General features: G+C 32.3%; 2 protein-coding genes across 2 annotated transcripts; both read left to right on the top strand.

The window, feature by feature from the left end:
• Positions 1 to 6,656: 6,656 nt before the first annotated feature.
• Positions 6,657 to 8,342, top strand: LOC109621112 (uncharacterized). The gene is made up of 2 exons (XM_066072119.1): positions 6,657 to 7,968; positions 8,161 to 8,342. Exons 1-2 carry the CDS (start codon positions 6,921 to 6,923, stop codon positions 8,340 to 8,342), a joined length of 1,230 nt encoding a protein of 409 aa, XP_065928191.1. The 5' UTR covers positions 6,657 to 6,920.
• Positions 8,343 to 17,255: 8,913 nt separating this feature from the next.
• On the top strand, positions 17,256 to 26,622 carry LOC117681192 (mesotocin receptor-like). Its single transcript, XM_034444657.2, has 9 exons — positions 17,256 to 17,483; positions 18,329 to 18,461; positions 21,652 to 21,758; positions 21,991 to 22,087; positions 22,789 to 22,922; positions 23,117 to 23,225; positions 25,197 to 25,355; positions 25,487 to 25,658; positions 25,939 to 26,622. The coding sequence occupies exons 1-9, from the start codon at positions 17,436 to 17,438 to the stop codon at positions 26,003 to 26,005; spliced, it is 1,026 nt and encodes a 341-aa protein (XP_034300548.2). The 5' UTR covers positions 17,256 to 17,435; the 3' UTR covers positions 26,006 to 26,622.
• Positions 26,623 to 26,825: the final 203 nt, after the last annotated feature.

Here is a 26,825-nt window from a genome sequence, read left to right on the forward strand (position 1 = left end):
TATTGTAAAGTTGTCGGTAAACAGTACAGATTCAAAGTATACGTTTAAAGAAATGATTGGCAAGTGTTATGAACTATCAGTAATATGTAAACACAGTAAATTAACGCTAACCATAGAGACACATAAATCTTGTCATTATTATCAGTACTTTTTGTGACTTCCAGCATTATACTTATCTAGAAGAATGTTATGAAGAACTACAAAGTAATTTAAAAATCGTTCTTCTAAAATTGGAATATATGATAATAACTATGCATTCTGCAAGACGGCTCTTGGTTATTTGTTCTTTAGAGGAACTAGAAATAAATTGGACATCTAAATAAGTTAAAGAGTATCAACACACTGTCCCTACTCGATCAGTCTTCATATCCCCCTATCTTCCTCAGTCGCCTTTGGTATATTAACCCCCACCCCCAAACGGCAATGATTTTTACCTGACGGAAAATTCCTTTGAAATAATACGTATCGCACCTTATACAAAGAGAACCCCAATTAAATGTAAAGAGTTCTGGACCGAAGAAATTTTGTTTTTTGTTACTACAACGCACTCAGTTTACATGCTAGATGTTACAGAGCTTTGATTTCTTGATCATTTTGTCAAAATTGTACAGTGTTTCAGAAATCAAAACTTTTGCTCTCTACCAAACTGTACTATTATCAAAAGTAGACCTATATTTGACATCATTTAAGTGTATTAAAATCCAGTGATTCTAAAACATTGAAACTCAAGCAAGAATAAATTCAGTTTGATCCTACGATTTGCGGAAAGCCTTAATTATCTGCCATAACGACAGCATACAAGAAACTGAGCAAGATAGTATTTTATTTAAATATTTTTCTATGAAATATCAGTGAATATAAACTATGAAAAACTCGGTGCTATCAAAATTCATTTAACCCTTATCTCGTTTCTCTGCATCTTTTTTACTCTGAAATTTTTCTAAACCATTTTGTTATGAATTCCCTCAACACTTACAAAGAGGACATTATATACGGTTATGAATATCTGACACAGCATTCTGGAGCAGGGCGAAATATATATGGATAAATCAAAGTAACATGAATAGGAAGATTGTATATGTAGAAAGTGTTTATCAATTTGTTTTTTCAGAAAGGCTGCTTGTAATTTGCCAGGCTCCGTCTTGTATCTTGACATGTGAAATAAAAACCACCTGATAATTCATAAAAGTGCATTAAAAAACATGGCATCTTGTAATGACGCAAGATTCAAGACTTAATTTTTGATCCCCATCTGTAATGTAACGCTACGTGTTTTAGCAAAGAAACAAAAATTGTGTTACATCGATCTTGATAAAAAGCTATAAATTTTTCTTAACCTGTTGGGTATTTGTGTCAATAATCCATTATTGTTCATCTGAGATTCAATATTTTTTAATATAATTGCTTATGATTTAAGTCAAATTTCATTTTACCTCGTTAATATACATGCACGCAGTAGTTTTACACACCTTTTCAAATCCAATAACGGGCTTCTGTATGTCAAGTATAAGTTTGATGACGACGCAATATAAAGTAGATATCAGCCGAATGTACCTTCGATGGATATGTGTTCACACTATAATAGGCATTAGTACCACTGGCATCGTGTACAAGAGCCTGCTCTATGGGACAATATAATTATTTTTGTTTGTATAGTTTATATATATATATATATATATATATATATATATATATATATATATATATATATATATATATATATATATATATATATATATATATATATATATATATCGGTTAACTTATACTGTTAACCTGTAGTGGTGACTGTATTATTATATATGATACTATTCACCTCGATACGATTCGGCCTCCATACTTACTACACATCCCAACTTCACTGACATAGTGGAGTGAGGACGTGATGAAGCACACAGACATGCCCCGTACAGGACGTATGGGTTGTCCTGCAGTTTAATAATAAATAAATATAAATAAATAATGGACCACTGGTGTTCCAAGTCAGTTGACAATGGTACTATTTTTTAGTGGCCGGAAGCACATATGCGAGGTCAAGTCAAACTTAAATGAACCGAAATGAACTTATACGGACTGAAAAGAAATAATATTTGATTAAAATTTTTTTTTTATTAAATTTTAGTTGTGAGATGATTAAATTTTAGTTGTTAGAATGAAATTAGTTAGAATTGTGCCGGATGATTATGCCAGTGCCACGGTAGCAATTTTGCACCCGCTTAAGATGCAGTTTCGGAAAAATACATGTATACCAAATGATAGACCATTGTCTAGAAAGTATATGACCACTTTTGTTTTTAGTGTGTTTCACCTGACAGGTGAGATATTTACCATTAAAAATTAATATCCTATCGGAAAATGATAATTCCCATAGGAGAATTGACTCTCCTACAGGAAATATTGACAATCCTATAGGATTTTCTAAAAGTCCTGTAGGAATTATATTTCCTATAGGAGAATGGTAATTCCTGTAGGAATTTGATTCAGATATGTAGATTTCCTATAGGATATTAAGTTTTCCTATCGGATTTTATCAAATCCTATCGGAATTGAAATTCCTATTGGAAGTTCTTGTATTCCGATAGGAGATTTCAAATTACCTATAGGAATATTGATTTTCGTATGGGAAAAATTATTTTCCTATGGGAAGTTATTTTTGAAAGGTAAATAACTTACCTGACAGGTGAGATACACTGATAGCAAAGGTGGTTGTTAACTCTTTAAGCAATGGTCTATCATATGGCATATTTGAATTCTTCGATTTATGCAGTTTAAGCGGGTGCAAAAATGCCACCTTGGCACTGGCATAATTATCCGGCAGAGTGTTTTAAAAAGTTAAATTAATAAAATAATATTTTATTAAAAATTTAATTTAAATAATTATTTAAAATGATAAAAATTGATTTATATTAGTTAAAACGTTAAATTAAATGAAAATTAATGTATTATTAATTTTATAATATCTAAATGCAGTATATGATAGAACCGATATATATGATTAAAACAATGATCAATAATTTATATTGATTAAAAACTAAAAAGCTATAATATAAATAAAGAGCTGATATAAAGTGAAGATTGTATAACAATATTATTGATAAAATGTATACTAAAGCGCTAAGACCCTATACCATGTTTCTGTAGCTAGTACCAGCCGTAGCACGACATGGCTCCTTGATCTTCAATTGTGATTTTTATAATGAACTGAGGATGTAAAATGCATTTTTAAGGATGCTATATAACTATTTTAATTGATGTACCTGTGTTATACATATAATACAATAAACACATTATTATAAATAGTGGCATAAGTAGGATACCGTAATGTAAAAAGTAAAGCCGAAAAATTGATGCTACATTATAATAAGTTAAATGATATACTTGTGTACTATGCATAAATACTTAATAATATAATAATGAGTTAATTGGTACACTTGCGTATTATGTATAAATACATAATACAATAATAGTATAACAATATTATATTGACATGAGTAGTATACCGTAGCGTTATTATTATGGAAGTCAAATGGTACATTGATAAAATTTGATTTTATAAATGAAATAGTGTAATATGTTTATAAATTGATAAAATAAAACACTTACCAAAGGAAATGAGGTAAAAATGTCCAAAGTAAATAAACGTCTAACCAATGGGAAATGTAGAATAAAATGGCGTAACTAATGTATACAACAAGTTGCTGTCCTTTGAAAAAGGACTACAATACGTGGACCATTTGCAGCTGTTTCCAACGAAAACGTGAACGTCTTAAGATTATCAGAGATTCCACCGACTTTAGCCCTCTGCTTTTAACCACTAAATTTGTACGTTGTATTACGTATACATTTATGTATAGCCCTGACTTTTTATCTCAGAATTTAAAGGGTTCATACTTCTAAAATAATTATGATCTATCTATGAATGAAGTTTGCATGTATAGTATCATGCATTCGGTGAATTCTACTATTTGCGCACACATTACGATTCAAACTACTCTGTTAACTATGCAGTGACAGCTTTGAGTAAATTAAAAATTTCATATTTTGATGTATTTTTCTTGAGATTTAAACTTTAATGCAGGGAGATAATTATTCAACCATACTTAAATGCTTTAAAAAATTTAATCGAGAAGTACTACAAAAGTAAAGTTAAGTTACATGATTGTGTATTCGGAAAACAACAAAACATTGCAAATTATGCTATTTGATGCATGTTGTAGTTTCGGCATAACATTAACTTATTTCATAATACTGATAGTTCATATCACGTGCCAATCATTTCTTTAAAAAGAATACTTTGTTTCTGTGTTGTTTACCGACAACATTACAATTACAGCGCCTTTGAACTTATGAACACATATGGCACGGAATCCCGATCCCGATTCAGATAAACGTATGCTAGCCTGGTTCCCTGAGCTACCCATTACGCACAGGAACCAGGCTAGCTCATGCGCAGGCTGAATTTTCCCCATAGCATCCGGTTTAACCTCGCTTATATATTTTCTGCTTGGACCTCAGGGTCCACGCAATTATAGAATTAGACGCACACGCGATTTATAGTGAGTCACGTGATATAATACCCGCTGAACAAGTGGGGTTGGAACTAAAAGCAGGATTTATAGTTATGGTTGCTATGATATAATAAATAATTGTAAAAACATATGTACAGATTTTAAAAAGATTTTGATTAATTAGTAGTGAACTACTATACAAGTATGGTGAACTGGCAGAAAAAAAAAACTACACATGGATTACGTTTATAACTTATTAACATTGAGAACAGTGGTTTAAGCAATTGAATCAAATTGGTAATAATACATCATGAATTATGATAATAATTAACAATCACCAATGAAAAAATATTTTAAATTCATAAAAAAAGAATATTAATGTGATTTAAAAAAAAAAAACAAAAAAAAACAAACAAACAACAAAATTTAATTTGATTTAAAAATTTTCTATCTATTATTGTTTATGCATATGTTACATTATGAATATTATGGGAAATATTCATAAATGAATATATATTTTAATAATTAGGCGAATGTTATCTATATTAGGAGTGTTTACAAAGTGATTGTATATACCATATTAATACATGAATATAGTCAAGATAATCAGAAATTAATTAACTATATAATTAAGGTAGTCCTTATTAAGTACATAGTTGATTATCAATATGTAATAGTCTAAAAACGACATTACGTAAACCATGAATTATGACATAAATATATATACATATATATGCGAATATATAGAGGATATCTATATTGTGTGATTTTATATTTGCTTTATCCAACGAGTTGAAATGGTGCATATATTCGCGAGGCTTGCCGAGCGAATATAACCATTTCAACGAGTTGGATAAAGCAAATATAGAATCACACAATTATAGATGTTCTATTTATCTCATACAATTTGATTGACATTATGAAGCTTTTGGGACAGTCCCTTGTGTGACCCGAATTGTTTTTTTTCCCAAAGATTAAAAACGATGATGCAACGTTGTGTTATGCGGCTATTGTGAGCTTGCGCAATACAAATTTAGTACGTCATTCCTGAGATAAATCTAACTGTTTTAAAGTTTCACTAAAATAAATCTTAAAATAATTTGTTAGCTCTAAATAATTTTTCTTAGAGCTTATTCACTTGATTAAATGGAAATTCCGATTAGAAGACTTGAATAATCAAGTTTGTTGACATACACAAAGTTGCGAATGCTCGTTAGTTTTAATAGACTCGAACGAGAAACAGTTGTTGATGTTTATTAAAACAAACACTAGGCTAGCCTTATGATTCGAAATTGAAAATAGTTAATAAGGATGCTTACTGGTGGTGGAATAAAAGTCTTATGAAACATAATTTCGGTAAGTACTTGTATGTAAACACAACCAGATCGCTCTGTTTTCATCGCGTTGTCAGGATGAACTCCTTGATAGTTAACGTAATTTGCAGTTTTATAAACTTCACAAAGCAAAATAAAAGTTGGAAGTGGGCTAAACTTATCAAAAATCTTGACAAACAAGAAAAAAGGGTCTTGTGGTTACGGTTATGAATAACTTTGCAAAAAGGTGGGGGGTAAACAACCCCCCCCCCCCCCCCCCCCACTCACAATAGCCCCCTGGTTCCGACGCCTGTGCTACGCAGTTATGTCTTTTCCTTCATATTTGTAATTTAAATCTTTGACAAAATTAATTTTATATTAATTTTTGTAGTAGATATAGTTATGTTGAAAGAACTAGCAAATCTTCGAAAATAGGTCACTGAAGCGTTGAACGAGGGGTTGTGTAAAAAATAGTTCGGACCGGAAGTATTTGATAAAGCATCACCCGTTTGATATAGCAAAGGTTTATCACACGGGTAATATACACCACACGTATGAGATAAATGTATTATATTATATATAAGTTAATCGAAGTACAGGCATGGAGAACAATATGTAGTATCGAAGTCCATGCGAGCCCATGTAGTGGGCATAATATAGTATCAAAGTCCATGCGAGCCCATGTAGTGGGCATAATATGATGTATCAAAGTCCATCGTAGTCCATATATGGAGCATAATATAGCGTAACGAAGTCCATAATAGTCAAAATATGGCACATAATATAATGTAGCAAAGTCTATTAGGGTCCATGTACAGGGTATAATGTAATTTATTACCTAATCAACGGGATTTTCTTGTTTTATTACAAATTAAATATATTCGTCTATTTTGTATGTGTATTTAGTTTTCCTTAACTATTAAAACGATCTATTGAACTGCCGGTCAATAGACTGTGATCTATTAGACCGCCAGTCAATAGACTGCGATCTATTGGACCGCCGGTCAATAGACTGCGCGATCTGATGTATTCCGGAAAAACCGATCCAGGTTTCGAATTTATATTAGTAACAGTAAGGTAAGCAGACGTACGGTAAGCAATGGAGGCAGCGAGATTCCCCGAGTTAAATGTAGAAGAGTTGAGTGAGCTATTGGATAACAAAGATTCAAAAAATACGAAAAACGCCATTAAAATGGCTGTGAATGTGCTGATTTCTTATTGCGTGAGTAAAAACATTATTTTTTCGGATTTTGAGAAGCTTCCATTGGACTCTCTGTGTGAGCATTTTAAAACATTTTATGCATCTGCGAGAAACCAAAAGGGAGGATTTTACTCGAAAAAGTCTATAATAAGTTTACGATACGGAATTCAATGCCATTTTCTCAAAATTAGAGACATAGACATTGTTAATAACGATGCATTTAAGCCAGCAAATCTTCTGTTTCAAGCAATGATGGTAAAACTGAAACAAGTAGGAATGGGGTCCAGTGAACATAAACCCCCTATTGAAGCTGACGACATGGCTGTACTTTACACAGCATTCGATCTGGAAAACCCTAGTGATCTTCAAAACAAGGTATTCCTCGATTTCATGATATATTTCTGCAACCGAGGCAGAGAGAACTTGAGGGAACTTAAAAAACAGGACTTTAAATTCCATGGTTCTGGTCCAAATAAGTTTGTGACTTTAAGGGACCACTCTACAAAAAATCACCAAGGAAATTCAACAGATACTGATGAAAGTCAGGGTGGGCGGTTGTACACTGTACCAAACAATGTTTTGTGCCCAATGAAATCTATTGAGAAGTATTTAGCTGTACTCAACCCTAATTGTGATTCATTTTGGCAACGTCCTAAAACAAAAGAAAAGAAAACAGAGGTTGTCTGGTATGAAAATACTCCTGTTGGTAAAAACACATTGGGAAATAAAATGAAAGTTTTAAGTGAGAAGTACAAGTTAAGCAAATCTTACACAAACCATTCTTTGCGCGCCACTACAATTACACTGTTGGATGAGGAAGGGTTTGAGGCAAGGCATATCATGTCAATTTCTGGACACAAATCTGAGACAAGTATAAAACATTACAGCAGAACAGGTGAATCCAAAAAGAGGATGATAGCAGAAACAATTAGTAACAAAATTCTAGGTAAGATCATTTTCATCCACCATTACTTTAAGATTGAGATGATCCTGCTTATAGATTTATAAAACCCTTATGATTATGATAATATTGATATGTAATGTAATACATCTTTTCTTTATGTTTATTACCAACATGAATCTTGATTTGATTTATAATTTTGATTCAAATTGTATTCCTTTATACCGGTAATTTTAGGGAACCCAACAGCAAAAAAGAGCCAGGAAGAGCCAAAAGGAAAAACAGGTAATCAATCTACATATGAACATATGAAGAAGAACGCGCTTTACTCCAAACTATCCTTCCAGAATCTGATTCACCGAACCCGTCACTTGTTGCCACTAGTACCAGCAGTTCCACCTATGTTCAGAAAGTACTAACAGAGCGTGCTGCAAATACCAACTATGGACCAAATATGGTGTTTAATCACGTTAAAGAGGTTCATATGCATTATCACTATAACACGCCTCATAATCATTCAAACTGATGTAATGTATGATATTAAACATACTCAGTTACCAACCTAAAAACCTGTTTGTTTAATTTTTCAGTTAGAAATGTTATCAATTAATTGCTACAATATTAAAAGATGTATTAAGTTTGTTTTACTATCATTCTTAATATTTGATGTTTAGGTCATCTAGGTATTGATTTCCAATGATCTGAACGCAAATTGTTTGAAAATCTTTTATAACATACAATTATGAACACTAAATACTCAAAATAGAATTAGGTAACAAAACAATTATTTAATACCTGGGCAGTCGATAGACCAGAAAATTTTTCCCTTGGTGCAGGGAGCATCTCAGTGTGTTCTATTGCCCGAGGCCGTTGGCCTCGGGCAATAGAACACACAGAGCTGCTCCCTAACGGCCTCGGGCAATAGAACACACTGAGCTGCTCCCTGCACCAAGGGAAAAATATTCTGGTCTATTTACTGCCCAGGCATTAAATAATTGTATAATATCGGATTCCATTCGTGGAGCAAAATGTATTATATATCGAAGTCCATGTATAGATTAAAATATAGCGTATCGAATCCATTAGAGTCCATGTATGGAGAATAATATGATAACGAAGTCCATCGTAGTCCATGTACCGGCCACTATATAGTATATCAAAGTCCATTTACGAGGCATGATATAATATACTGAATTCCCACAAAGTCCATGTATTGAGAATAATATGATATTTCGAAGTACGTTAAAGGCAATGTATGAATTGTATATATATACATGGTTTTAAGGTTCTATAAAGTGTAAGTATGGAAGTATAGATATATTTAAATGGTAGTATAGATGCCAAATATTTATAAGAAGTTACCAAGCTTTAGGTGTAGTCTGCGTTTGGTGAGCAGAATTTGCTTGAGTTTAGTAACAACACTGTAGCTAAAAATCCATTTGTAGCAGAATGGAGGGGATTTGGTTAATATATATCTGACCAGTTTGTGTTCTCGAGCTGCTTTTTGGTATTTAAAGTACAAAAATTGCAAGTACCCAGTTTTTGGTTTTAGTAAAAATTGTCAGGTGTAAAATGTTAGCTATGTAGGGGACGTTTGATGTATTTCTTTGGGTACCCGCATCTTTGTAGTCTGATGGCAAAAAGTTTGCACATGTTGTTATATTTCATAGCATTGCTAGATCTTGTACGTCATCTGTGGCACTCTGTATCTATAACACCTTTGAAGAAGTGTTTTGGGTGTCCTGAACTAAAGTGGATATAGCTGTAGGCATTATAAGGTTTTTGGTAAATAGATGTATAAGTACCTTTTTTTTATGAAAGTGGTATAACCAATACCATATGTGATATCTAAGAATTGCGTATGAATTTTGTTGATGTTTAAAGTGATCTCTAACTATTATTAATCACGATTTGCACAAATAAGAGGACACAATACTGTATATGTTGACAATTCAATAAAAAAAGGACAGTTTAAAAGTTGAAACACAACAAGAGTTTTAGCGTAGGCTCCAATACGCTTCCGTGATTTGATACTTGGAATTGTGATCAATCTTTGATATAGCCGTTTTATGCGTAATCTATTTTTATTTCAAATACTTAATAGCACAGCGCAAGGAAAATAGACTGTTCTGTAGAAAGCAGCTATTGCGATTATTAATATTCTAAAAACAAACATCCTGATGATATCAAGAGTTTTCGAGTTCATACACCAGCAATTTCACCCGTCTCCCAAACAGCGTGCTAATGAAAAAGATGAAAAGTCTTTGTGTACTTTTTAAGGTCAGATTCTTCAGTTTGAAATTAAAAAGAAAAATGCACTATTCTATCAACTTCCTTTTTATCACTTACGCTTAATGGTGTCGAAATCAACTATATCCGATACTCCCTAATTACATTTCTGCTCACCTTGTACATGAAAAGTTAATCTTACTATCCAGGGCTTTCTTTTATACAATCTTAATTGTTTGAATTGAAGGACTGGATGGTTGTGGCTGTTTATAGACTATAGAAATATCCTTCAGAAGAAGACCTCTGCTTAAATATATAGAAGAACATTCAAATTTTAAACTGTAAACATGTGGAAGTTTTCTTTATTGAATAAAAGTTTATATCCTAAAAAGTATTTTTTTTCATTTTAAGGTAGATCTGATGGTGAATTTGTTGAACACTTAGTCTTCTTAAATGTATACATGTATATATCTGAGGGAAAATGTTTTGATGATGAGATGTGCCATAATAAAAGATAGTAAATTCACGGCTCATGGCTCATTGCATATAAAATAATAAAATAATATGCTCTGTATACTTCATCGACAGAAAAGTCTTCCGATGCAGAGTTGAAAAGTGTCTATTTTAAAAAATATATTTATTTGTGTTTTTTAATCTTGATTTTGAGAAAAAAAATCTACTGAATTACATCTTTAATTTCATAATATTATTTATTAAACGATTGTGCGAAACAGTTGATATTGAATGAATTCATTCAGATGCTAATCAATTTACAAAGTATACAGGATATGAATAGTTGTTAATCCACTGGAAATGAAAATGTATTGTCTTCTTTATGCGTTCCCATATGCTATCTTGATATATGTTTGCACTTTGAAAATATCAAACTGATACTCCCAGATCAAATGCAATTACAGTTAAATACCGAAATCTTCTATGATTTAAAATTTTGAAAGTGAAAAGTTTAATGCGCATAGCACATGTCGCACCATTTATTAATGTGTATTTTTCTTTACTTGAGTGAATATAAATAGCACAATAACCAATTATAAAGAATTCTTAATGTAATCCATATCTCTATTGAAAACCAATGTGAGCATTGCGGCACGTTACATTTATTATTAATCACGATTTGCTTCATGCATCTCTTCATTTATAATTGGATGGAAAAATTATAGTGTTCATTGTATTGACATCATTGGCAATTTTTTGAATCCGTACAACATCGTTTTATACAGATAAAGTAAACATTTCATTGATAGATGATATAAAGATACGTCCATGTAGTATTATATATGTTATAAAGGGGAAAAATAGAATGCATTCTTGTATTAATAAATCAGAATGTAATTAATTCAATTAATAGACCCGATTATGCCCATAATTTCACGCTGATTATTTATGTATGATTGTGCTAGTACTTAATAAGTGATATATTTGTCCTCCAATGTGTCGGTTGTAATAGAATTATAAACTAATTAACTACTTAAAACCTCTTACTTTTCAATTCGTATAAAAGTTTTCAATGGTGTTTAATCATAGATGAAGAAAATGATTGTGGTCAAAATGTTTCCAATTTCTTGAATAAATACACATTTTTGAAAGAAGTAAAATGAAACTTGTCGCTATTTGAGCGTCACAAAGAACAGATCATTTGGTTTTTTTCTTTCATCATCAACGTAACGAGTTTGTCTTTATCTCTTCATGATATCAAGTATTCTCTCATCTAACTGCACTTATAATACAACTAATGAAATGTGCTTGTTAGATGATATATGATATCCTGTAGGCCCCCAAAACATTCAATATTAGTTCCAAGTGTACTGCTGTTTTCTCTTCAGTATGAATCAAACTACACGGATTTTGCATTAATTTAAAGTTTTTGTTTTGACTTACGTCTGCGACGGATGAAATTTTAGTTGTTTTTTTTCACAAACTGAGTAGGTAATAACGGGACACTCTTCCTCAGAAATGCAGAGAGTCGAATTTCCTAAAATTTGAAAAAAACTCATATACTGTAATTGAGAAAAACCTTACGCTAAAGTCTTGTACTTGACTTCAGTTTTTCTTTTGAGAAATCGCATCTTGTTTATTCTTGAATGAAAAACTGACTAATATGATCTCCTGTTCGTTGTAATCTGATTGTTAGCTCGTTGACCATTCAGCCCCCTTAATCAATTACGGTTTTGTAGGAAAACTGTTCTCGTTTTACTAGTATTATATTTCTTAAAGATATAGGCCTAATAGGTACACGGCTTGATCAAGGTAGTGTATTTGTCAAATATTCCTGTTATAAAACTAAACAAATAGTCTACTAATATCCTTTAGAGTCTAAATAACAAAGGAGAATTACACTTTTAAAATTATACCTACCTGGGATTGGGGTCGCCAATTTACTGTAATAAGACACAAATTAGTTCAAGAAATGTATATTTGACTTTCCTAAGCTGAATGCTCAATTGGGTTTTCTAACAACTGTTTTTTCGGCTCTTGTAATTTTTGTCGCCATCTTTCCATGTTTATTTTTTTTAAATGTCTGTTTCCTTCTTATAGAAACTGTACAAAGTTTAATTAAGCTTTTAGTTCTTAGAGTTTGTGATTTAAATAAGCTCGAGGCAACATTCATATTTGCGTATATGCTTATGAAGAATAATGGGGTTGAGTGTTGTGACTATTTTTTTTCAAAAAACCAAAAACAACTAGTAGACTAATTGTTCACAGAACAATTAGAGGCCTTTCCACCTTTCATAATGATTAAGAAAAATTCCCGAAAATGTTGATAATTATTGAGTAATAAGTGAAAAATCCCATTTTTATTAATAAAAAACAGTGCCGCTTGTAAACAATGTGGCCGGATAGCGTTAGCTAAGAAATGAACAGGCCAGGTCAAACTCTTGTCGCGAGCGGCTATATTTGAAGGTGTTGGAATGTCACTTTGGGTTAACTGATGCGCATTCTCCTGAATTCAAATCAAATCGGGGTCTGGGAAGGAAGATTTATCCTTCGTGGATCTTGAACAGGTTGCTGATACATGTAAATATCACCATTGTCATTTAAATTTTAGACCACGTGGTTATAATTGACCCTTTCAGTTTCGCAGTAAAAATTGTGCCTCGTGTTTGTAGTCTATTTCATAGAATCTAGGTACTCGTAGTCAAATATAAAATCTAAACGTTTATTGATTTTAAACTTTATCTTCATTAATTGATGGATAAAATGTGTTCTAGAAATAAATGTAACAATACAAAAAATTGTTTTTTTCTGCTGTTTCAACAATTAACATGCTAAGTAGAGATTCGCCCCCTAATGGTTTATTTTCGATCTGCGCCTGACCTAGTAATAGCATCAATAGTGAAACAGACTATACTATTTTATGCAGAATGTTCCTTGAAAATGGCTCGATACACTAAATAAGTTTTTATGCAAAAAAGAGAAACCGATTATTTTTTTTAAAACCTGGTATTGCACACAACAAGCATCACACATGGCTTTGGTTTTATTAAGCAACCCAATGTTTTTCAACCCCTCTACACGTGGTTGAACACAAACGATAACTCTGTTCTGAATATCATCGTTCAATTTAAATAACTGCTAGATGGTGAAATAAAATATACTTTTCAAATGATTTTCATGTTTGAACATAAATCAAATTTGGATATGATATGAAAAACGATCAGTTCTTACGTATTTTGAGAATATTATCCGAACACATTTACTTCCGCTCGAAATTTCACAGGAACTGAACAAATCTCGGTGAAGTCTCGTGAACTTTCATTCGCGCACCTCTGGATTTATTATATTCTTACCAACGATAAAGAAAACATTCCGAACACATTCGCAGGGGTGAATATGCAAACGCCGATTTTCAGTGAAATTTGAGGGAAAAGGATAGACAGAAAAGAAAATGCGAATTTAATTCGTATAAAATCGGGAAATGAATACTTCTGGGTTTGAATGCACGTGCGTTCATTAGATGCTATCAGAGTTATGGATTAAAACGAAAACAAGACACAAACATGCAGCACAAGCTTTTATTTACATTCGACAGACAGGACATGGTGAAATTTCTAATGCAAGAATTAGAGTTGTCGGCCTTTAGCCGTAAAAATTTCTTGTTTGACATTTTTAAATCTGTTTTCAAGTTGAACTGACCAAAAATATAGGTTTCGAAGTACGTTTCTTCCTTCTTTCGATTTGGTTGGTATTAGGAATCGGGAATAGGAATGTTTTCTGCAGTAAAGGCCAAAGAACGACATTGGAGACTCAAAAGCCGTAAACTTGATATCTTTGTTAAAAATTCGTCTTTGGGTCTGATCTTTGGAACAGTGCTACAGAAGAGTGTAAGAATGAAGTTAAGCATCTTCAATTTGTTAAAAAAAATAAAAATAAAAAATCCAATTTCGCGTAAACTGAAAGTGGGCGAAAGGATAAAGGAAATATGCCTCTTGGATAAGATTATTCAAAGGTTTGGGCGCTTACCGTAGTTCAGGGTCAAATAGTCAAGGTCAAAGGTCAAGGTCACTCTTTCAGCGGATACGACTGCTTCGTAAGCCCAGGAGTCTCTCCGACAAGACAGCGTTCCCCATTTCTGAATGACCTTGACCTTTGACCTTGCCCTTTTCGGCATGCAGAAAGGTACACAAAGTCATCGCAAGTGTTTCCGTGTCCCTTCGATCAGTCGTTTTTATTCTTTAAATTATACGCTAAAAATTAAGAATTTCGGACTACAGTTATTGTAAGCGGAGACTGCGAAACCCTTCGTCTTTGGGAGATCTGCGACTACCCTTCAGGCCGACATCATCCGCGAAGGTTTCCAACTTGCGAGTGTCGCGGCTTCCGAGGAGTTGCGATAACAATCTTTTACGTGCGCGCGTCAATAGTAACAAAACGCGAGGTGCTTTTGAGACGCAGTGTCAAATGCCCACATCATTTTCAGAAAGCAGTACGACGTGAATGAGAGCGCTTCGATAAGTCGCGAAACAAAAATTCACTTTGCTTTACGGAAAAAAAATAAGAATAAAAATAAACAGAACAATATCAATAGGCTTTTACACTGTGGTGTAAAGACCTAATAATAATAATAATTATAAAAAACAGAAGAAATACAATACGTCTTTCACCTGAAAGATGGAAAGACATAACTATACGGTCGGGATTGAAATGTTGGAATCAGCTCTGAACGGAAGGAACATTAAATGAACGAAAAGTTAACTAAGTATATATTACAGTTCCTATAGAGTCAACGATCAGACACTATTTTATACATCGATCGATTAAAATATCAGAAAGACAAAAAGTTATTTTGATATATAGTAAGAAATCTGCATAAGTAAGAATGTTTATTACATGATGTGCACACAACACAGCTAGTATTAAATACAGTCGCCTCAATTTCACATAACTTTATTTCTGTTACGATGTTTTAGATTGACAATCATCTTGTTTAGATTCAAAATGTACAGATGTTTAAATGATTTTTTTTTTATTTGGTTTTTTATGTTCGAATTATCTACGCTATGTTCAGATATTCGTTTGGTTTTTGTCTTGAAATCAACAAAATTGTTAAAAACCGCCAAAATAAGCAACGCTACTAAAATCAGTTGTTTTGTCCAGTTCTGTAAACAAAAGAATGCAAAATTTCATTTATGTTATAAATAGTTTAACATTCATTTAGTTTTTCTGTGTTTATCTACATATGTCGTGTCTAAAAGCATGGAAACTGAAAGAGAGAATTGTTTTTGCTGTTCTGTTGCTGTGTAAAACTGAAGTTAACTGTTAGTTCACTTGTAGATACAATGTCAATCTCAAGTTAAAGATTCTGTTATTGTTGATAAGTAAATAGTTTTTGTTGAAAATGAATTAAAATATATTCGATTTTTTTGTTTAAGACTTATAAGGCTCCAAAATGTAAATGGCCTATATTTATCCTTATGTAATATTCAAGCATGCTTTGCAATTTAATTTTCTTAATTTCTTAATTAAAATATTCCAATTTGATTATAACGTTAACTACGATATTTCTAAGATTGTTACCTCTGCAAACCTTTGTATATTCTATTGTAGAATTCTCCTACAATCGTATCTTTGAAAAAATGAAACTAAACAATTTTACTAGTACAACTGTATGTGCAACCAGTATGATTCCAAAGCTGTTCATCAACTATTTGACTTTTCAATGTAATTTGATTATATATAATTGATGCGCTTTTGTACTTTAATGCATTTTGTAATAAATACGAATTCATTCATTTTTGAAATTTTGTTTTCGTATATAAAATCAATAGTTTGGGCAATTTACAACATATGTTATTGGGCATTCCCTAACACCCAGCAAAATATGCAAGCAACTCATCGATGATAGCATTGTGTCGTTTTATCAATAATCATTATTAGCGTGTCTTAAGTAAAGCTACAGCTGTAAAGAGACCTGATAATGTTATAAATAAGGCTTCTGTATAATATATATATAATTCTTTGCAAAAATTCCAGCACTGACATTGGTGTATTCTTGAAATGGGAGGGGGGGGGGGGGTGAGCTACTAATCTTTGCTACGTGCGTGATGCACCATTTGACAAAACATTCTTTAATGTAAGAAAATATTTTACAGAAACTCTAGCAACTGACACAAAATGTTGTATATTTTGTAACACTAAATAAAGAGCGAGTTTTTATTTTAAAAATGATCAAAATTCTTTCCTTGTTCAATTAATCTTTGAACACGATATAATCTGGGCCTTTGATATTTAGGAAAAATGATACAAAAAACCCACTGAAATCATTTTATAAAAATTCAACATAAATAGAAAAGTCATACATTTTATCTTCGTTAAAAATGCATTTTTGTTGAATATATTTTTCTGTGTTGTTTGACTTACTTAAAAAGCTGGTACGGTTTTAAAAATCTATAAATTCATTTTTCAAGATATTCCGTTGTTCTTTAAAAAAGGAAATAATAGTTATTGGTGAAACAAATTCTTATATTTTTAAAATAAATATTCTCGCAGGGCAATGGAAACTGTTGTGGAATTTTGCCGTAAGCATTACTTCTAGGAAGTGCGCAGTCAGAAATAAAAAAAAAATAACTTCCCTTTTCTAAAGATTCAACAATAGCGACTTTTGTAATTTCATCGGTTGTTAATTTTATGACTGAACTGTTCCTCCGTAAAATCAGACGTGTAAGGATGCAGGCAGATGTATACTCACTAGATATTACACGGAGCACAGCGCGGTTAACGCATAACTAGTGTCCTAATAAAAAATCCTGGAATCTGACCTGAAAGTTATGTCTACGAATGATAGTGGGACAAATGTAGAAGAGAATATTTATAGAGTGAGTTGATTTTTTTTTTCATTTTATTTTTAAAAAATACTTTTTTGAGGAATTGTCCATTTAACGATTTCAGAAGTAAAATCTAAGTTTAAAAATGTATTTTACCAAAGAAAGGAAACAAAATATTGTTCAGAAAAACATCTTTGGGTAGTGCAGCCCATCAGTATAAGCTATGCTACAATTGCAAAATGTTGACTCTTCGGTTCGATGCAAGTTTATTTTATAGGATAATTCTTAAGAATTATAATTTCCTAAGGATTTGATTCTAAAGACAAAATTTTATTATAATTTTAAAGAGACACAACAAATGATCGAAAATGATATTTATGAAGAAAGATGATGATACGTATTTGTGATTAGAATTGTTATGAATGAAATCAAAATATTTCAATCAATGAAGATGAACTATTCATCGATTTATGTTACACATATTATAACGAACATGAAATGTAACAGTATAATACATTTACGTAGAATGTAATTACACATTTTTGATTGTGACTTTGCATCCGTTTGCCACAAAAAGAGCGTCCGCATTTCTTATTGCGCTTTGGGACATTTGGCTATGCACTGTTTTCTTTCTATGTGACATACGAGGTCAGTCAGTGTTGATCATATTCTCTACGTCTTTATTTGTTTTTTACTGACAAGGGCACAGTAATGTTATCAATAAATGATTAATGAATTAATTTAACTAGATATTTTAGGAACAATGAACAATATTGTTTTTAAAAAAGTGATGCATTTGATTGCATATTTATAAAAATAATGTAGCTTCATCTTTGCTGTACAATACCGCGCTAGTCTTCTTTTTTAATTCAAAGTGAATGTATTATCTTTTTCAGATGCATATTTTAGTCTTTGACGCGTTTCTTCTGACTTTGGTTCTGGTTGGGAACATCTCCGTTCTAGTAGTCATTATCAATGACGGCCAAAAGTCAAGAATGAACGTGTACATAAAGAATTTGGCTGTTGCAGGTAATATAGCATAACTAAATTACACCATCAAAACATGCTTGAATCCTTTTTTAGCTCACCTGAGCTGAAAGCTCAAGTGAGCTATTCTGATCACATTTTGTCCGTCGTCCATCTGTCCGTCCGTACGTCCGTCCGTGAGTCTGTCCGTCTGTAAACTTTTTACATTTTGAACTTCTTCTCTAAAACCGCTTATCCAATTTCAACCAAATTGAGCACAAAGCATCCTTATGGGAGGGCGAATATAAATTGCAGAAATTCAAGTCCGATCTGTATTCAAAGCGGAGAAAACCTTGAAACTGTAGAAAAAGGGGGGTGCATTTTTAAAAATCATCTTCTCAAGAACTACCGAGTCCAATGCAACGTAGTTTAGCATAAATTATCCTTATGGGAAGGAAAATATAAATTGCAAAAATTAAGTGCTAATTCTGTTTCAAATCTGAGTTATTACGAAAATAATAATAAAGGAAAGGCGCGTTTCAATCAGTTTAATAGCTTCGGGTTCGGCATACGGTAAAATGGCTAGGCAAGACTTGGCCTGAGCAAAACAAAAGATTGGCAGGTATTAATCTGCCACTCTCATTAAAATTTCAGGATATTTGATGGACCAGTATATTTGTATTCGCTGTAAATATTGCTGCAAAATAATGCGCATTTGGAATTGACGATTGCCGATCTGCCCCGGCTTTTATTTTGCCACGGCCCGGGTTTGCATACCCATTTTACCAAGACTTGTATTCCATACTTCTAAAACGAGGTTCTTTGGTTAAAGCAGCCATGACATTATATGATAAACGGGTCGATCTGACTATGATGAATTTGCTTGATGTGTAACAGTTCGCGTATGAAGGGAAATTTTTGAAACATGCAAAATATATTGGTACCGATTTTGTGAAATAAATTGAGGCTAAATATTTCAATGCGTTGACAGTTTTCACACATGAAGTTGGTGTTAGCTTGTTCTTATTTTCGTTTCGTTTTCATTATTTATGATTTGTAACTTTGGAACTATCGTCTGTATTTCGTGATTTTTACGTATCAAATCAAACAGAGACTTCGGTAAATCAAACAGTTATCTGTTTAACTGCGCAAATTAGGCAAAATCTGTTGTATCGAAAGAGTACTGAAATACAATTCATTCTATCGGTAATTCGGCATTATCTTTTGCGTAATGGTAGATTAATGCAATAGGTTTTGTTGAGATGCTCGGCATTTTCTCGAGTTTATTCAGTTTAAATAGAGTTTGATATCGCTGTAGGAAATATGTAGGTATATACATGTATATATATGATTCATTTCGAAAAAATAAATTGTGTTCTTTATTTGTTATAGTGCATGCTTCTTGTGTTTAATTGTTTACAATTTCTATTCACTAACCATATTTGGGTGTTAAGCTTCGAATTATAAGCAAGATACAGAGATTTGCTCACAATTCTATGTTTGTACACAGATCTTAAAAACTAAAGATTAAAAAAGTAAAAAATTGGTCAATATTTATTCAGAAAATTTTCAAAGTCTTCTTCCAGAAACCAACTTTAACAACTTATTGTATTGTAAACTTAACCTTTTTTCATCATTATTACTCCTACTGCACATGTGATCATTGACTGTGTTTGTGTTCATTGGTATAAACTGATTTTGAACCTCAAATACCAGTGAAATGGTCTTGAGTGAATAAAAGAATTGAAAATCTTAAGCCATTCTTTTTTTTCCATTTTAAATGCTGAATAGGAAATACCAAGTTAAAAATCTTAAGCTGAATGTAATAAACTCATGTGAACAAAATATGACTCAAACCTAGGCGAACTGTGAGCTCTGTATCTTGCTTATAATTCTACGATTGACGCTGAAATTTTGGTTGAACATTAGAAATTCTGTATGAATTAGAGTATGTCAAATACTTGTACAAACAAAATAAAAGAATGTTACTCTGTATATACCTACTCTCTGGGGCCCCCTCTTTATACAATAAATAATGTGAAATCTACATCACTTTTGTTGATAGTTTTTCAGACACGAGTAAATGAAAACGACATCTTAAAAACAGTTTCCATAGTTCTGACACATTTCTGTTGCGGGGATAAAGTAATTATCGCTATTCCTAAGAAAATATCACAGCGGAAAATTATCCTGGTTTGTACGCAAAGTAAATAACAGTCATTTAATTATAATGGAGAAGACAAATAAAAATTTTCAATGTTTTTAATTTGAAGAATTGAGCACATTGAGGTACAGTTTTCTTCTACACATCTATACATATAGGATTTTTTAAATAAAAAACAATAACTATTATATATATATTTTTAAATACAATAACTAGTAAGTAGTTGATGAAAAAAATGTACCTATATGCTCTCATATATTTTGATCGCTTTAAAAAGGGGGGGGGCAGAACGAAAATAAAGGGAATTGGAAGTTAACAACTTAACAGTGTACCCCTACCAAATGTTTAGTTTTATATCTTGCGTAGGATTTTCTTATTCTAGTAAAAAATAGTATTTCATGAAGGTTCAATGTCAAAGATTACGTGTATGCAAAAATAAGTGTCACTAAAAATTCGAATACTTTACAATATTTATATTTTGTTATTTTACCGATGGACCATATGGCACAATATCTTTTGAACGCCCATTGTTGCTCAGGTGAGCGATGTGGCCCCATGAGCCTCTTGTTTTTCAAACATATTATTTTTTCATCGATTCATGGAAGGGTTATTCCTTGACAACTTTAATTGAATAAACCAAAATACATTAAACATCTTAGATCACAAAACGCACACATGTCTGTAGCAATTATTTTTATCTCTATATCAAATTTTAGACACGAGTGAACCATACATTGATATGGTTTAACGTTTACAGGGTAGATATATGGCAGTGTTCTGCATTATATCTCTATTTGCGTATTTTGTATTCTTGATAGAATCCGACACTTCATAATTTCTGTGTTCAATAACATTCATTGTTTGTTTTCTGAATGATACATTTATGGTGTCAAAATATGAAACAACCGATTACTCTCAGCTGAATGATTCTCTATTGAAATGAGTTCTTAATAAAAAAAAAATCCAGTTGAACTCATTTTCCTTTCAATGTCTTATCACAAAAAATCTTCTGTAGTTTTCGTAAGTGAAGATATAGTCATATAGAGGTGTATAAACTGGGTGCAAACCAATACGACATATTATTTTCAGATTTACTTTGTGGACTATTCTACATTGTCCCTCGTATCGTGGTGCACGTTAATAATGATCAGTTTTATGGAGGAAACACAATTTGTAAAATGCAAGAATATTTTGGGGTGAGTTTTTTGTCAGGTAAATTTTCAGCAACAATGTAGTGCAAAACCAATATCATTTGTTAAGATTGAATTTAATTTCTAATAGGTATGATGATAGTGCGTTTTAGAGAAGTTTTAATAGCATTTATTTACGGAAATTATTTTCTTATTTAAATGAAATAATATTTTATGCAGAACAAAAATATGACGCAATATGACAAATTTTGAATCTTTATATTATATTCATAAACAGAATGTTGGTATTTTTGGTTCGAACACGATTGTGGTTGCCTTGAGCTTGGATCGTTTGTACCTGGTTCTCAGACCTTTGGGGAGTTTAGCAGTTAGAGGTGATTTACTGCTCTTATTGTTGACATATATACAAAACAATCAATCTTGTCATCACCGTTATCATTGATATATACAAAATATATTTACATCCCACATAGTTTTTGCTTGTAAAGTGTGTTCAAAGTTACGGCTGTTATAACACTGTAATGCGCACAGGGTACTCAAAGGTTAAAATGACGAGTTTTATTATGACGTCACAAACGTTGAATGCTGTAAACTGCAACTTCACAAGCGCGTTATTCAATTTGTATGCACACATCGCTGCAGTTATATCTTGTTGTTATATCTTTTATATGTTACCAACCATTGCGTTTGCATTTTACTAGAATAATCCATCTTGTAACTAAAACAGAAAATAAAGCACCAATAAGCTCAATGGTTTTATGAAATATAAATCAATATTAATCAAATATAAATGTAATTAAAATACTCTGATTGATAGACATTGACTTACGTTAAAAAGCATTTGAATACAAATTATAAATTGGAAAGACGAAACGATTGTGTTCTTGTTCTATGTGTTGATAAAATTAAACTACGATAACATACTAAATGAAATGAAGCACGCAACGCTTGAAATTGTGCCGTTTGATAATTTTTCATTTGTCCGAATAGAGCTTTTTTTCTTTCATTTGCTTATGTAGACAGAAATATTGTTTACCGTTTGAAAATGATTTGTAGTGTTGTATTGTGATTTCAGGGAAAAGTGCAATGATGCCTTGTATTCTGTGCTGGATGATTGCAGCTATTGAGTCTGTAACAGGTCCTATTGTTTTTGAATACAATGATGTAATTAAATATTGTACGCTATGGCTCAACGGAACCGAATTGAAGGTAATTGTTTTGCATAATAATATTCCCAGAAGGCCTCTGTTCACCGACATTCAAGTCCCCATTATTACCAGCAAGTTATTGTTTCAAAACCAAAGGATAAACACTACTTAAATATCATAAATTTGTGGTTAATAGCTATGAAAATTTTCAGGAAGCTGCACAGTGACTCAACTTGAACTATTAAACGTTTACAGATTTACTTCACTACGATCTTCGTTGTCGTCTTCATCATCCCAACGATGATCCTGGCAGTCTGTTATTCGGTCATTGCCTACATCATCTGGAGCGTGTCAAAGAGAGAAGGTACTAAATAATTAACAAATTGTTTAATAAGAAAAAAACTATCAACTCTAATGATTAAAACGTGTTCATGAACTTCTTTGTCCTTAAAACCTAAGTTGTCATTGTCACTTGTATTTTTATATTAACCAGAAAACACACTTTTGATGATGGTCAACCTGGCCTTAAAATTCAACAATTTGATTTAACAAGTAGGGCCCCTTTCACAATTGGCGCAGGATTAGAAGCGACCAAATATTCGACCGAAAAAAATTAGATATGAATCGTTTATTGTTGCCGAAATAATCGCGTATGAAAAAAGTATTCGTACGAATTTTGCACGATCTAAGCGAACGTGGTGCGATGTGAACGCATTGAATCTTGCGACATAGCTTGCGTCTGTATGCGACTGTTGTACAATGAAAGCAACTGTTGAAAGATAATACGATAGGTTTGCGCGAGAGAATAGGTGATCGAACGATTGAACCTGCGCCACTGTGATTCGACTTTCGATTATGCGTTCCATGGTACGAATGACCGTGCGAGTCAGAGGGGGTATATACACCGCCCATATTCAGTAGACATACATGTAGTTGTAAGCGAGAAAAGATTCCGCCCAAGACGATACAGATATGCAACATTTATTATTATACCTCAATATGATTATTCTATTATATCTGATTGGTCTAGAAAGTCACGTGACAGGGCGATGTCATAGGAATGAAAAAGCCGAAATGAACATACGATGTAGACAAATATGATTAAAACAAAAATATTTAATCATTATAATTATCTATCTATCTCAGAACCAACTTAACTATCTATGATTTATGAAAGAAAAGTGTGTGCAATGATAGTAAAACGTTGCAAGATTACATGAGACTTGTTGAGCAACAGTCTCACGGTCGCAAAACAAACGCTTAAACATCAGCGATTATCTTACGATCTTTATAAATCGTGTATCACTCTTGCGAGTACACAAAACGTTGTAAAAAGTTCGTACTAATGTTAACGTTCGTGCGTTGCACTGCGATAATTTGGATCGCGTTCGGTCGCGTATAAATAGTGTGCATGTCCACTATTCAGAGACTTGATGCGACCAGTAAAACGTATGCTACGAACGTGAGAGCTCGTGCAAACGTAAGAGAGGGCTCGTGCAACGTATGCGAGACACGTCACAAACGTTGAACGCTGTAAACTGCAACGTCACAAGGGAAAATCAAAGTTTACGCTTGTGGCTGTTACAGTGGCTTCTCCATTAATATGAACTTACCCTTAGGATATATAGGAATTTTAAGATAAAAATAACATTCACATACATGTACATGGCAAGTTTTTAAAAAAATGTAAATATAAGCATTAAAGCATGATTTTTTGAAAGATACAGTTTCATAACTGAGAAGCAGATAATTCACCATATGTCTAGAGATAGATGTCTGAGAGACAATCTCTAGAGTACATACACCGCGTCTTACTCAATTTGTATGCACACACCGCTGCAGTTATGAGGCTGTATCTTTCAAAAAATAATGATTCAGTGCATAATTAACCATTTCGGGAACACAAAGTGTGAGATGCATACATTTCGGTCTATGTTAGATATTGTTTGGATGATAAACTTTTGACAATAAGTTTAATTGTAAAATAAAAGGGATCGCTGACACTAAACGTCTTTATTTACCATTATTTTCTTAAATTGGTATCTCTTAATCGATATTAGTTGAAATAGTGTAGAAATTATTATTGACATAGTTTCTTGTTGTCATGCGATGAAAACAGACTTTTATAAAACAAATCTTCACTTTTCCTTAATACGTAAAAAGTAAAGTTAGCAAGACGTAACGATAAGAGATAAGAACTGTGAACAGCAGAAAGCAAAAAAACTTCTTTTATCAATTGTGTATTCTTGGTAACAACTTGTGTTTAAGCTGTTGTGTCTAGCAATTTAAAAAACGGTTCGTTGTTCATATATATGGAGCATTTAATTGACTACAGGAGGAATACAATTAAAAGAAAACCCATCTTCTGGCCATCAGCATTCTAGTTTGCTAAATTCAAGACAAAGTAGTCACTCCTCTGGCTCGGAACAAAGAGATACAACAATTTCAAAATCACAGATAAAGACAATCAAGATGACGTTTGTGATAGTCATAGGTTAGTGGAATTCTTTCCTATAAATAAAGTGTTAGTTATTTGTGATTGTTTTTGAAATTTCAAATAATAGTATCAGTAGGCAGTTTTAGTTTTATTTTGTTTGATACGTTATATAATATTATTCTTTGCAGCTTTTTTCTGCTGCTGGGCACCCTATATGATAGTCAACCTACTCTTCATATTCGGCATTATAATAATCCCAGATCAAGTCAGCATATTCATCAATGGCCTCTTGCCTTTGAACTCGGTCGTTAATCCACTCATCTATGCAGTATTCAGTTCTCGTGTTTTCAAGCGATTCAGGTTATTCGTGTTTCTTCTATTAGTTCGCATGACTAAAAATAGGTTTGAACGTATTTCTGATCTATAGTTACACGGCTAATGCAGTTTTTAACTTAAAATTAGTTTTATCAGTTTTGATACTTACTTAACAGACCAATGCTAAATTGCTCTGATTTTATTCTAATAAAAAGTCATATATTAGCGCTGTGTTAGTATAACTAGTAAACTTTTTGTCTTTATCATTAAACTATTTTAAGATGAAATGTACTTCAATAAATTTTATTTTTACGATTTTATATAGAAATAAATTGACAAGACGTCTGCCAACCACGAGAACAACCAGAAGAACGGAGAATTGGAAGATGTGAACTCACCGCTGACTCTAAATTAGAGTGCAGATCAAGGTGTGGTTCTTCTACAGGCCGCTTTCTTGCAGTTGATCAGTACAGTGTTTTTGTAATAGGATGCATGGGTACACCGAATTCGATTTTTTTTTGAAATAGCGAGTATCCATATATGTTTAGTAATTTTCAATTCTTCGACTTTTAATGTTAAGTTAGTAATTTATATGTACGCTCTAATCTAGCAGGCCTCGTGCAACATTCGCACAAAATACCGCTTATATCCCATGAAAAGGATAGCTACATAGTCAATATATCAATATAGAATATTTGCATTTAATTCATGTTACTGAATATTAAGAAGGTTTGCGGTTTTAAAGATTATATGGCTTTTATTTAATTAAATAAGAATTGATTTATTCTTAAATATTGATATCATTTGTGTAAACCAATGAGAAAAATAGTGATGAGGACAATGAATAAAAAAGATGGATTGTGAAGTAAATAACTATAATATTGTCTAAACACAAAATTGCTCCGAATCATGAATTGTTAATGAAACATGTATCATTTTTATGGGATCTTTTAAGGAAGTTGCTTTGTTTAACAACTTTTGTAGAAATAAATGAACAGGAAGCCCATAACTTTTAGCAAACATGTGCTTAAAAAGACGGTAAACATTGCCCTTGTTTTATACAGGTCTCATTCTTCTGTACATGGTCGCATATTTTATACCACTGTATCATCAGCTTCCGTTTTATCGCTCACGAGCATATGTGGTAATCCACAGTATTCCGGGAAGACTGCATATCTTTGAACACAGTACATGACTATCTCGTCATCCTGA

Source organism: Magallana gigas, chromosome 2, assembly GCF_963853765.1.
Source record: "Magallana gigas chromosome 2, xbMagGiga1.1, whole genome shotgun sequence".
Taxonomy (NCBI): domain Eukaryota; kingdom Metazoa; phylum Mollusca; class Bivalvia; order Ostreida; family Ostreidae; genus Magallana; species Magallana gigas.